Source organism: Gopherus flavomarginatus, chromosome 1, assembly GCF_025201925.1.
Source record: "Gopherus flavomarginatus isolate rGopFla2 chromosome 1, rGopFla2.mat.asm, whole genome shotgun sequence".
NCBI classification, from domain to species: domain Eukaryota; kingdom Metazoa; phylum Chordata; order Testudines; family Testudinidae; genus Gopherus; species Gopherus flavomarginatus.
Genome location: NC_066617.1, coordinates 316713256 through 316727211, shown reverse-complemented (window position 1 = coordinate 316727211; position 13956 = coordinate 316713256). Strand labels below are relative to the sequence as shown.

The following is a 13956-nucleotide window of genomic DNA, read 5'->3' as shown; positions in this document are numbered from 1 at the left end:
CTAGCTTCCCATACAGAGATCGCCAGCGCCCCTTTAAATGGCCAAAAGCACACTCCACAGTTATTCGGCACCAGCTCAGCCTGTAGTTGAAAGAGTCCTTGCTCCTGTCAAGCTTCCCTGTATACGGTTTCATGAGCCAAGGCATTAATGGGTAAGCGGGGTCTCCAAGGATCACAACGGGCATTTTGACATCCCCTATGTGATCTTCTGGTCTGGGAAAAAAGTCTCTGCCTGCAGCTTCCTGAACAGGCCAGTGTTCCGAAAGATGCATGCATCATGCACCTTTCCAGGCCAGCCTGTGTTAATGTCAATGAAACGCCCACGGTGATCCACAAGTGCCTGGAGAACCATGGAGAAATATCCCTTCCGATTAACGTACTCGGATGCTAGGTGGAGAGGTGCCAGAATAGGAATGTGTGTCCCATCTATCACCCCTCCACGGTTAGGGAAACCCATTTGTGCAAAGCCATCCACAATGTCCTGCACATTCTCCAGAGTCACAGTTCTTCTTAGCAGGATGCGTTTAATGGCCCTGCAAACTTGCATCAACACGATTCCAGTAGACTTTCCCACTCCAAATTGGTTCCCAACCAATCGGTAGCTGTCTGGAGTTGCCAGCTTCCAGACTGCAATAGCCACCCGCTTCTCCATTGGCAGGGCAGCTCTCAATCTCGTGTCCTTGCGCCGCAGGGTGGGGGTGAGCTCCTCACACAGTCCCATGAAAGTGGCTTTTCTCATCCAAAAGTTCTGCAGCCACTGCTCGTCATCCCAGACTTCCATGACGATGTGATCCCACCACTCAGTGCTTGTTTCCCGAGCCCAAAAGCAGCGTTCCACGGTGCTGAGTATTTCCGTGAATGCCAGAAGCAATTTAGTGTCATACGCACCAGGTGATTCGCTATCATCGTCGGACTCCTCACCACTTTGGATCTTAACGAATAGCTCAACTGCCAAACGTGATGTGCTGGCAAGACTGGTCAGCATACTCCTCAGCAGTTCTGGCTCCATTTCCCACAGAAATTGCGCTGCATAGAATCCGTTGAGTGAAGATGGCGCCAAATGTGGACGGAAAAACAGGGATTGCTGGGATGTGAAGTGATGCATCATGGGGCATTTGGACAGGAAGCAGAATGACCTTCACCCTCCACCCCCTTCCCACAACCCACGGCGCCAAAATGGGACGAGGTGCTCTGTGGGATAGCTGCCCATAATGCACCACTCCCAACACTGCTGCAAATGTGGCCACACTGCAGCGCTGGTAGCTGTCAGTGTGGCCACACTCCAGCGCTTTCCCTACACAGTTGTACGAAGACAGCTTTAACTCCCAGCGGTGCACACCTGCAAGTATAGCCAAACCCTGACATTGTCTTAATTGGTCTAATGAAAAACATTTATCATGGAGGTGGGAGGGGGGGAAATCTAAAGTTGTCATATTTAAACAAGCATCTGAAAAGAACTCTACCTACATAAAGATAATCACTAAACACCTACAATATACAATATAAAACCAAACTGAATATATTCTTATATATGTGACAATCAGCTATGCCCTGATTTTTCATTGCAAATAGTCCGTTTACTTTAAGAGTGCTCATGGAAATAAGAGAACCAAACAGTTTCTCTCTGCAATCTTTTAAAAGAAAATTTTAAGTCCTATCTTGGAATCAGTCCCTTTTCCTGTGGGTATCTGGATTTATAAATCAAAGAACTAGGAGTCTTGGCCATAGGCTCTGAAAGTGCCAGTACCCACAACTCTAGAATATGTTTCTGAGTATGTGTGCTCTTTTATATTATTGGGGTGTAAGTCTACCCAAGCAATCAAAAGCAGCAGACTCTGTGCAGACTCAGGCTGCTAGACAGAGTTCCTTTAACTATTAGAAGAGCTTACTGTTGGGGAATTTGCAGATGATCATTTGCATCCTGCTGCTGTCACTGAAGAGATATTTCCAAACACTTCTTTTTTTAATAGAAAGAATCCTTTATTTGTAACAACAATTATGGCCAAAATCAGACCTGAGGTTCCATGTGCTGAACCCTAAACTATGTACCAGTGTGAAGAGTGGCTACTCAGGGACTAAAAAATAAATGTTTAGAGCTCTGCAGAAGTATACGCTTCCTGATGGAAGTGTGACAAGGCACTTATGCTGAGATGTGTCTAACCACTAAATTCCAGCAAAAGATAGACTCATAGACTTTAAGGTCAGAAGGGACCATTATGATAATCTAGTCTGACGTCCTGCACAATGCAGGCCACAGAATCTCACCCGTCTACTTCAATAACAAACCCCTAACCTATGTCTGAGTTACTGAAGTCCTCAAAGATACATAGTAACTTATCCTTAAGGATACAATCTGAGACAGTGAACATTTAAAAACTTTTCCTACCAAACTGCAAGGCCTCTGACTTGTGGCTTCAAAGTTCCCCAAAGCATTTAGAAAACAGAAATAGACAAATTAAGAAAATCAGTTTATTTTTATTACTTTGTGGCAACAATTTCCTAATATATACAATTAAATTCTAAATAAGCAACATAATTTAACCCAAGGAGTTTTCTCTCCCTATACAAAGAAAAAGACCCTATCTTGAAAAAAGGCCCAAGGAAGTACCATAAGGCTAAAGCTAAGATGTATGTTGTACCATTATTGCTCAACTGAGACAAACTAAGGGCTCTATATGGGTTATTCCTGAGTAGGGGAACAGACATTAAGAGTGTAAATTTGGTATTTCCTTTTTACACTTTCATCATGGTTGTGGAGAGGAAAAGCTGCCCCCTTATGAAGGTTTCAGCCACCTAAACCAGTGGATCTTTTCCTAACATTCATGGCTCTCCAGCAAAACACTGACAGCAAGAACATCCATTTTAGGTGTCCTCTTTGCCTCTCAGTTCTTCAACTCTTTGAGAGCACATTGTCCGCAGTAACCTGTACTGATCTGTCCTGTTGTTTACAGGGGGGAGGTGAAAAAAGAGAATGTGGTGGAGTTCAACTGGTCCCTCCTTCCCCACCCATAAATCTGGATCTCTACAAAGCTGCTGCAGAGAAAGTACAGAGCATTGACAATGCCCTGGTACCAGTTCTTCCCCGTGTAATTCCTTTCCCTGCCCAAACAATGAGTTTTGGCTCCCCTCCACTTGAGGAACTGCAAGGAGAACAGTGCCCTAAGAGAGCACGGCATGAAGGCTAACTAGGGAGATGCACTGGGGGACAGCATGTCTTTGCTCCAGATGAGCATCCTACAAGAGCCTGCAATGAAGGTGTGGGAGAAGAACCAAAGCAAATTTAAAGCAGAGGTACATGGGAAAACAAACAGGTAAACAGTAACTATCAAAAACCTGAGCCTGGGTGGCCCTTCAACCTTGACCAAACTGTGGTGATACTGTAAGATTTCTATAAATATTTTTAGACAATTAAAAGAACCTCTCTCTTTCCTTTAACTTCTATCTGATTATTATTGCCATATCTTTAATTCAAAGCTACATCAATGTGGTCTTCATCCAAACTTTGAACTCAATTCTGCAATAATATATCATATCTGGTTATGTGGGAAGCTTAAGTCATGTGAGCCTCTGACATCACTTATCATCATCTATGTAACTTTAGCTCTTCTAAAACATATAACTAATATACAAATCCACAGGGGTTACAGAAAGTTAGGGCTGTGTAACTGAATTCTGTAAATCCACAGCATAGGTAAAACCAAAGGGTTTATACCTCGACTGATAAACATGAGGGTTTTTCTGTTCTTCCTTTTAATATTAAAACACTGGTTTCTGCAGACTAAGGTTATGCAAGTTAACAAACCATCTCTCCAAGACAGACACATGGTAGGCAGCTTTGATCAATGACTTTTCTTTAGAAGTCTGAAAGGAAAAACAGGTCATTATGCTGTTGGACAGGATGCAGTGACAGAATAATTGATTTCCCTCAACACTAGCTACAGGAGCTGGCAAAAGCGCACACAAACAGCAACATAATGAAGCTTTTTGGGGGAGGGAGAGCAAAGAAAGGAGGACCTCTGCACTCACAATACTTCTTGTTTGTCTATTTAGCATTAGACATGACATATTAAACACTACGTTTTCCAGATTTTCATAACATAGGTTAGTCTCTATTAAGGCAGGTCATTTATATCTATAAAGAATTCACTGGGCTTTGACTCCCAAAATTTGGGATCCTTGCTAGGAAAAATTTTTATAGTTCCTGGGAAAAGGGAGCATTCAATATTGATTTGTTCCTCAGACCTCAACATGCATAAACCATGTAACATTTCTCATCCCTATGGATATATGTCTCTGATTGAACTCACAGACACAAAAAATACATTGAAGCTGGAGAGTACGGAGAGGAAGCTTACTTTGGCATGTACACACTTCTATTTCCTTGCTATCATCTGTATGCAGTAAATGATAGTGTTCTATGTTCTTTCTGCCTTTGCAAAACAGACCACAAAGGATATTTCCTCCACTTTAACTCTTGTGAAATCATCATCTCACATCTCCTGAAGTGAAAAGATAAATGGACTATTGAGTAAAACTTATGCTGACTAAGTGTATATCAGCTTGCCAATTTGAGATCAGATGATTCTGACTCCATGATTCTTGTTACTTTCTGTAACATTCCTCTCCATTCCAAATAGGACCACTCAGCATTTGAAATAGCTGTAAAAGCTTTTTCATCACAATATTCACCATTGTTTTGATTAACAAAGCAAAATCTTAAAATCTGTCATTTGAAGGGCTCCTCCTTCTGCTCGCTTTGTTCAACCATTACACGATAAACATGCATGAACTACAATATCGTTAACTTTGTGTCATAAATAAGTTTGGATAGAATCTCAAGCCTTCCACTGAATCATCTCTGCAAAGATGGCCCATCTTTTCAGCTAGAAGTAGCCTGAAGAAAGAGAAAGAATATTTGTAGTATTTGGTAAGGGCAATATGATAATCAAGGAGTTATTGAAAATTATCATAGTTACCTCTCTTTGGCTAAAAGAACAGACATCCCCACAAGCTTAGCAAACTCTTCAGCTGTAAGAGAACCTTTTTCAGACACCTATCAGAGAGAAAAGCATGGCATTAAAATAGTGTTGATCTTTTCCTTTCTGCTACAGAATGAAATAATTTTCTCCATTATTTTAGTTCAGACTTGGTTCAGAGGGTTAACCGTTACAAATTGGTAACAAATACCTAGTGAAGACTACTGCTTTATCTGCATTTTTGTTTACAAAAAAAAAAAAAAAGGCAATTTCCGTCCAATACACTATTTAGCGTTCCAGAAGTGTGCTAAGATGAAAAAGGAAGAACGCAGAAAGGATAGAAACTAGTCAAACAAATGAAACTGTGTGTCTCTTTTTCATGTGTGTGTATGTGTACGTGTACGTGTAAAGATAACTTGGGAGAAGTGGATGGGGAAAAAAATAGCCCATAAATAGCAACATACTTGTGCAATTAATAGTTATACAGCACAGTTATACTAAGTCTTTCCTAAGTGATTTTGTAAACAATGAAGTTTGGAAAAAGGAAATGAAAGGCACCAAAGTTGGAGGGTCTTCAGTTTAGAAGCTGACATCACCCAGAAGCAGGGTGGGAAATTGGGGTTAATTAATTAAAAAAGCCCACTGCTGGTATTAACTTGTGAAAACCAGCATTCCGTTAGGTTTCAGGAGTTTGGAAGGCCCAGGAGAAGGCGTGTTTTCATGTAAATGAATTGTTCTTATATTTCTCCATTATTGCAGGTTCAAGCAGCCTTCCGCACCCACACATACATGCCTTCTCCTGCGACCCTCATAATTTGAAGGATTTATTCTGCATTATCCATTGTAATTTCTAATTATGTTGGAGTTATCCTTTACAGACTCTCATATCAAAGTAGGCACTATATTTGGATGTCGTAAAGCTAAACCATTGAAACCTAGGGGTGAAACACAGAGCATACTGAGTAGATTGCACAATTTAATATGACCCATGGGTCATTATAATTTTCCTTCCCAACCACCTATCCCAAGTAACTTTAGCTTCTATGTTGTTGACCCCTTTGATTCTCCTACCTCACCTGCCACTCAAACCATTCCACGCCCTTGTTTCAAACTTCACGCTGGCTTCCTCTCATCTTCCCTCCAAAAACAATCTTACTGTATCTTACTGCACTTGGGAAGCTACACACAAGCGTGCTCCTAACTAATTTCCAATATCATTTCTTACTCCTTTCCCCCTTATCATCTTTCTCCCTCCCCCCACTCACACCTCAATCCTGTTCCTTTTGCAACCGTATCCCACTTGTGTCTTCTCCAATGCCTATATCCCTGAGGCTTCCTTTTCTTGGAAGACATCCATCTTTCTTAATTCAAGTCCATTCCTTACAGCATATTTGTCTATGAAGCCTAGTGTTATGTCAAAAAACTACACCACTTTGTGATAAATCCACCTTCTTCGCCGTATGTCTGACCTTATTTATAATGTCCATGTGTCTGCTTAAAGCTGCCTGAAGAAGGGATTGTGTTTTTTTACAATGCTGAGCACACTTGCTGAAGACAACAAATTAATACATCATCACCACAAAATTGACTAAAAACAAAAGGAGAATCAATGAATCTATTTTCTTGAAAGAAATGCAGAAAATTAATAAAAATGCATGAAATGTCCTCAAAGAAATCAGTATTTAAATATTTCAGTCTTAATAATCAAAGGTGTTATTTACATTATAGCTATGGCATTTGTTTTGAGAAAGTATATGATGTTTAAAAGTGTCCCTTTTAATGAAGGAACATTGTTCTGCACATTTGGTTTTATATACATTATTCTGAGGAGTCCATTTCAAGTCTTAAGAGCAAAGGTGAAACTGGTAGCACTAAGTTTTCTAACTTGACAGGACTATTTTCTTTTGGAAACACCAACATGCAGCCTTCTCAGCTTGCGAAAATTAAGAGTGTATGCTATGTTCTATAACATGCAAGGGAGACACAGCAGATGATGCGGCAGTAACAGCATTTCAGGTATCAAAATGGATCAGAACCAGTATCAGCTAACTATACTGTGCTCTACTACTCCTTTTAATGATTCAAAGCTACCTCTATGCAGTACCCTCTAACACAGGCAGTCTCCTCAAAGTAACAAACTCAATGTAAAATATATATTGCACATACTATGTTCTGTTACCATATACAAGCAAAAACAAGCACACATTTCATTCCTACATTTAATATCTGCTTTCAAATATACTTTCAATCAAACCATACACAATCTGAAGTCCAATTTAGTTACTTAATGTATGGGCCAAATACCATGCCATCAAATAAACTCTTTCTACTATGCAAAAGATTTGGGGAAAGACTTTAAGGTAATGAAGTCTGACAAGAGCTCTAAGGCTTGGTCTATGGGGGGGAGGGAGGGAGGAAAATCGATCGATCTAAGATATGCAACTTCAGCTACAAGAATAGCATAGCTGAAGTCGACGTATCTTAGATCGACTTAGAATCACTTACTTCGCATCCTCAGAGCACGGAATCGATGGCCGCTGCTCCCCCATCGACTCCGTTTCCATTTTTCGCCCTGGTGGAGTTCCAGAGTCGACGGGGAGTGCGTTCTAGATGAGACATGATACATCGATCCCCGATAGATCAATCACTACCCACCAATCTGGCGGGTAGTGTCGACATACCCTAAGAGAGATTTATTCCTTGAGGAGTGAACAGTGATCTAGATCAGGTCTATACTACAGCGATACATTGGCGCAGCATGTCTGGTGTAGATATGGTCTGCCGACGGGAGAGCACTCTTCTGTCAACATAATTACTCCACCTTGGCGAGAAGTGGAAGCTATATTAGTGGTAGAGCATCTCCTGCCAACATAGCGCTGGTGTGGACAGCGCAATACTTCTCTGCCTGGCCGGCAGAAGCTGGGGGTGGTGTTTCCACATCCCTAAGTGATGTAAGTTAGAGCGACTTAAGTGGTAGAGTAGACCTGGACCTGCCCTAAGATGAATGTATGTACAGCTCTCTGAAGATGAAAAATGTTATTTAAGTAAAAAATATTGTTTTAGGATTTTGGAAGTGGAAAATTTCAAAAGCTCTAAAGGAAATCCTGTACCTCAAGTTTTACACCTAATGTGTCTCAGTTTCCCTAGCAGACAGATTACTGGAGGAAATGAAGTTCACATACTGTCTCTAAAGCAGAAGCCACCATTTCCTCTTCATTGTGGGACTGGAGCTCAATCACCATTACACCGCTGTCAAATAGACGAAGCCTAAAAATCAAAGGGAAAAGACCAAAAAATCCCAAAGCTGCAAATCAACAACGGAAAAATGTGTGTATTTTAGCAGTTTCTTAGTTTCACACATCTAAAATGATAACATGTCAACCAATCTATTGTAAAAACTAAAAGAAAAAAATTGAAAGAGCAAAACTGAACAACATAAAAATCAACTGCTGAATCTTCAAAATGAAAACAAAATAATTAACTGAACAAAGTGACCAAGATATTAGCGATGCACTAAAGTGGTTTTATTTTTACATCCTGAAAATATATGTTTGGCAGATAAAACCCCAGGAACTTAAATTCAGCCACATTTGTATTTTTTAGGGATCATATAATTTAGTTTTGCATGAAACATAAGTAAATTCTGTTCACGCTGTAAAACAATGGTGGATGTATGTATGTATTAGTGTTATTAACTGCACCTGAAGAAAGACCCTGTGAAACTATTTCTGAGGGTCACATCTGTGGAAAGGAAGGATGGTCCAATGGGTAGGTTGCAACCCTGGGACATGAGAAATCTGGGTTCAATTCCCTCCTCATTACCTGCGTGACCTTGGGCAAATACCTTAGCTTCTCAGTGCCTCAGTTCCTCATTTCTGAAATGGGGGCAATCCTTACCTATCTCACAGGGGTTTTACGAGGATAAACACATATTAAAGAGTGCAAGGTGCTCATAAAGTACAGCAAGAGGGTCCTTGTAAGTTGGATCAATAGACAAGTGATGTTTATGAACTTAAAGGAAATTACATAGGAAATTGAATGAATGCTGACTGACCTCCTAGAAGATTAAGTAACACACAAAAATAGGTTCACATTTTACATTAAAATGGATTTTGGAAGGTAAGGCATTTCACAAGACTGTGTCTGTGCAAGGGACTCACGGGTCCACAGTTGACAGTTTATTTAGAAATGCATATGAAGGACTCTTACCTTAGGGGTAATTTCAGTGCCACTAGCATCTTACAAGCATTTACTAAATCTTCTGGAGAGAGCAACTATTTAAAAAGAAGAACATACTTACTCACATTTTACATGTTAAATACACAGTATCTCACACACGCACAGAAACAAAACAGACAACTACAGATGAAAAAAATAACAGAACAAGCAACGATGTAGTGCACGATTGCATTTTTGCCTTTCATCCCTCTCCCCCTGCAGCCTTCTCTCATCCTTAGGCCTAGTTTACACTACACGTTTATACCGATTTTAGCAGCGTTAAATCGATTTAACGCTGCACCCTTCCACACAATGAGGCCCTTTATATCGATATAAAGGACTCTTTAAACCGGTTTCTGTAATCCTCCCCGACAAGAGGAGTAGCGCTGAAATCGGTATTACCATATCGGATTAGGGTTAGTATGGCCGCAAATCGACGGTATTGGCCTCCGGGCGGTATCCCACAGTGCACCATTGTGCTGTCCAGAGCAGTCAATCCGAACTCGGATGCACTGGCCAGGTAGACAGGAAAAGCCCCGCAAACTTTTGAATTTCATTTCCTGTTTGCCCAGCATGGAGCTCTGCTCAGCCGGGTGGTGATGCAGTCCCAAATCCAAAAAGAGCTCCAGCATGGACTGTACGGGAGATACTGAATCTGATTGCTGTATGGGGACACAAATCTGTTCTATCACAGCTCCGTTACAGAAGACGAAATGAGAAAGCATTTGAAAAAATCTCCAGGCTATGATACAGAGTCCACAGCACAGTGCTGTGTGACAAGCGTAACGGAAAGCCAAAGAATCAAATGGAAGCTCACGGAGGGAGGGAGGGGGTACTGAGGACTCCAGCTATCCCACAGTCCCCGCAGTCTCCGAAAAGCATTTGTATTCTTGGCTGAGCTTCCAATGCCTGTAGGGTAAAACACATTGTCCGGGGTGTTTCAGGGTATATGTTATCAATTTACTCCCCTTCCCCACCCGTGAAAGAAAAGGGAAAAAAAAATCGTTTCTTGACTTTTTTATATGTCACCCTATGTCTACTGCATGCTGCTGGTAGACGCGGTGCTGGGGAAATGAATAGTAGCATCCTCTCTCCTTCCCTCCCCGGTGGCAGATGGTACCGTACAAAAAGGACTGATAGCTGTCCTCGTCATCCTGTGAGTGCTCCTGGCCGGCCTCAGGTGAGGTCGGCCGGGAGCGCCTGGGTAAAAATAGGAATGACTCCTGGTCATTCCCGGTAGATGGTACAGAACGGCTGGTAACCGTCCTCATCATAGCAACTGGGGGCTGAGTTCCATCAGCCCCCCCCCCCACCTTTCATGTCTAAAGAAAAGATTCTGCACTGCCTGGACTACCATAGCAGTGGGATGCTGGGCTCCTCTCCCCCCTACCATTTAATGTCCTGCCTGGACTGGAGGCTGCCTCCCCCTCATTTTATCTCACAAAAACTCAGTGTTTCTTATTCCTGCACTCTTTATTACTTCATCACACAAATGGGGGGACACTGCCATGGTAGCCCAGGAAGGTTGGGGGAGAAGGGAAGCAACGGGTGGGGTTGTTGCAGGGACACCCCCTAGAACGGCATGCAGCTCATCATTTCTGTGGGATCTGACACAGAGCAGCTGTGCTCTCTGGTTCTCTAATACACTGGTTCTCTAGTACACTTGCCCCATATTGTAGGCAGGACTGACTCTATTTTTAGATACAACATAAAGGAGGGAATGACCAGGGGGGTCATTCCCATTTTTGTCTTTGCACCCCCAGCCGACCTCAGTGAAGGTCAGCCAAGAGCACCCATGACAGCAGTAGACGGTACAGAACAACTGATAACCGTCATCTCATTGCCAATTTACAATGGCACAGCAGACAGTACAGAACGACTGGTAACCATCTCTGCTACCTTGCAAAGGCAAATGAATGTTGCTGTGTAGCGCTGCAGTACCACCTCTGTCAGCGGCATCCAGTACACATACGGTGACAGTGACAAAAGGCAAAACGGGCTCCAAGCTTGCCATGATATGGCGTCTGCCAGGGCAATCCAGGGAAAAAGGGCACGAAATGATTGTCTGCCATTGCTTTCACGGAGGAAGGAACGAGTGATGACATTTACCCAGAATCACCCACGACACTGTTTTTGCAGCATCATGCACTGGGATTTCAACCCAGAATTCCAATGGGTTGGGGAGACTGCAGGAACTATGGGATAGCTACGGGACAGCTACCCACAGTGCAATGCTCCACAAATCGATGCTAGCCTTGGTATATGGACGCACACCACCAAATTATGGTGCTTTGTTTGGCCACGTGCACTCGACTTTACACAATCTGTTTTACAAAACCGGTTTATGTAAAATCGGAATAATCCTGTAGTGCAGACGTTCCCTTACACTCCATTTTCTGTTCTCATTCTTTTCCACATTACTCTGTTCATGACTTCTCTCTTCAAGTAATCTATTTGATTACTGGTTCTCTCTCTCTCCCTCACCTTTTATTATTTCTGTGTCTGTCCCTCCTGTTATTTTGCCTGTTTTTGTATGTTTCATTTTCTGATGCTAGCTCTCATCCTCCTTTATTGGTACTACAGGAGTGGCACATCAGAATGACATACTATGGAAAATGGCCAAAGATTAAATATTAGCAGGGAGAGGGAGAAGGGAAGGGAGAACCTCCCCTTCCCTCTCTCCCTCCCAAAGCTCCATTTTCTATTACAAGAACAGCAATTCATCCATCATTTTAAGCAGTTAGACTGCATGTGATGGACAGTTAAAGATTTGTTTAACACTTCTTTCTTTAAAGTACCTTCTCAAGCAGATTTTGTCAAAAAATACCACAGATCCAGTCCCTTACCTCCAATCCCCGAGCCCGGTTTACTAGACAATATACCTCTGTAAGTGACATTATTCCCCCTCGTTCCTGTGGAAACATGAGGCCAATAAGTGAAATAGTATTAACCTAGAACATAGAGCACACTATTTTGCAAATAATAAAACATTTGGATGAATGAAAGTTTTAAGCAACATGTGACATATTAAAGCAGAGAAGATAAACTATGAGCTTGATTTAAAAACCTACACAGACAAGACCAGTAATATCTAAATTATAGGTCAGTGTTCAAACAGTAATTTTCTTTAATAATTTCAAAAATTGCAGAATACCAATTCTAAAATTCAAGAAGTGTGAATTATTTCAAGGTTAAGATACACATTAGAGTAAAAGTACATGGAATTTCATTATATTAAATCTATTAACCATTTAATCGAGCTTCTGTTTTTTGAACTCACAGGGTCATAATGTAAGGTAAAAAAAAAATAATCTAAGAGACATTATGTGAGTTTCACATATATATTGAATGCACACATTCTTTTTCAAAGATGTAAGCTTCAGATATATTAAAAACTGAAATTTTATTGAATTAAACAGAAACACTGAAAATCTGTTTAGTAGCCAGCATTATAGCAGTGATATATATGAAGTTTACATTGAAATGGTTATTCTTAGGTTTCAGAGTTAGCAATCCATTGTGCTTAATGGGGCTGCTCATACTTTTGAGTCAAGGAAGACAACTCTCAATTGGTTTATGCACTATTCATTTATTCAAAGTCAGCATTGCAATCATATAGATCAGAAACATATTTTTTAAAATAATAGCTTAGATTCAGAAGCACAGTTCCGTGGTAAGGGGTGAATTCTGTACCCACAGTCACCAGGGATAGAGACTGCTAATTCAGACCTATGAAGAACTATTACACAAACTCCCTTATGTGAAAGATGAGAAATCATTACTGAAAATATGAATTCCCATAGTTCCTTTTAGATATTTGTGCTGAGAAAGAGAATAAATGTTCTTAAAAGACAAAATGACGACTCCTCTAAAAGCTGAATTTGAGGTTGTATTACTGAAGTCTTAGATCTTGAAAAGAGACATTGTCAAAGTCCATGATACTGAAATGCACTGCATTAAAAACTCATCTACATGCACAAAAAGAGCATCTCAGGTGCTTTACCTCTAGTTGTGACTGTAGTATTCCAGCTAGTTGTTTTGCCAGTTGCATATGGTAATGTGTGCCAGATCCATGCGTTTCCCTGGTAACTGGGTTAGCTATACCCATGCTCAACAGATAAGACTTAAACCTGATAGTCTACGTAAAAAGAAAAGTAAGTTGTGTCAGTCATTTCATAGTTCTATTTAAAAAAAATTTACACTTTTATTTTTATAGTAGACCTCAATGCATTTTTGGGAGATTTGAAAATACACAATGCCAAATATACGTTTATCAAAATGGTGGCAAGCTGTACACAAGTCTTCAGAAATTTATAAGAGACACTGAAATCTCAAAAAAACCCCAGAAAATTGTCATCTTCTCCTAGTTAATGGAACCTGCACTTCTGACCCTTTTAAAGCAAACTAAGTGGGGAAGAGACATGCACATCCTGTAATCACTTCGTTGTAATTATTTTTAAAACAAGGTCTCAAACGGACTGACTGTCTTTTCTCTCCCCACTGCTCGGATATATTGTATAAAGAAAGCTTTTCATTAAATAAAAGTCAAGAAAAAATGGGACATTAATAAAATATTATTTACTTGTATTATGAATATTACCACAATAGCTGTTTACACAGTGATATTTCACAAAATGCTTTTTTGTCAAATCTAGAAAGAAAGCATATTTACCTCATCTTCCGTGATGTCACCTTGTTTTTCTTTAATTTTGTTAGCTATTGATTTGGATAACTCGACCATTTCCTTAGCCTACCAAAACACC

The 13956-nt window shown here is 40.7% G+C and overlaps 1 protein-coding gene across 2 annotated transcripts in view; it reads right to left on the bottom strand.

The window, feature by feature from the left end:
- Window positions 1-2454: 2454 nt before the first annotated feature.
- Window positions 2455-13956, bottom strand: part of VPS36 (vacuolar protein sorting 36 homolog) — a 29515-nt gene continuing 18013 nt past the window's right edge. Inside the window, exons 8-14 of one of the 2 annotated variants that reach the window (XM_050950275.1) lie at window positions 13866-13943; window positions 13197-13331; window positions 12076-12105; window positions 9185-9249; window positions 8158-8242; window positions 4976-5052; window positions 2455-4893 (exon numbers count right to left, since the gene is read on the bottom strand). In XM_050950275.1, coding sequence (XP_050806232.1) covers window positions 4800-4893; window positions 4976-5052; window positions 8158-8242; window positions 9185-9249; window positions 12076-12105; window positions 13197-13331; window positions 13866-13943 — 564 coding nt within the window. In that variant the 3' untranslated portion in view covers window positions 2455-4799. Of the gene's footprint in view, window positions 4894-4975; window positions 5053-8157; window positions 8243-9184; window positions 9250-12039; window positions 12106-13196; window positions 13332-13865; window positions 13944-13956 lie in introns of both variants that reach the window. The other variant, XM_050950271.1, reaches the window with a different exon arrangement.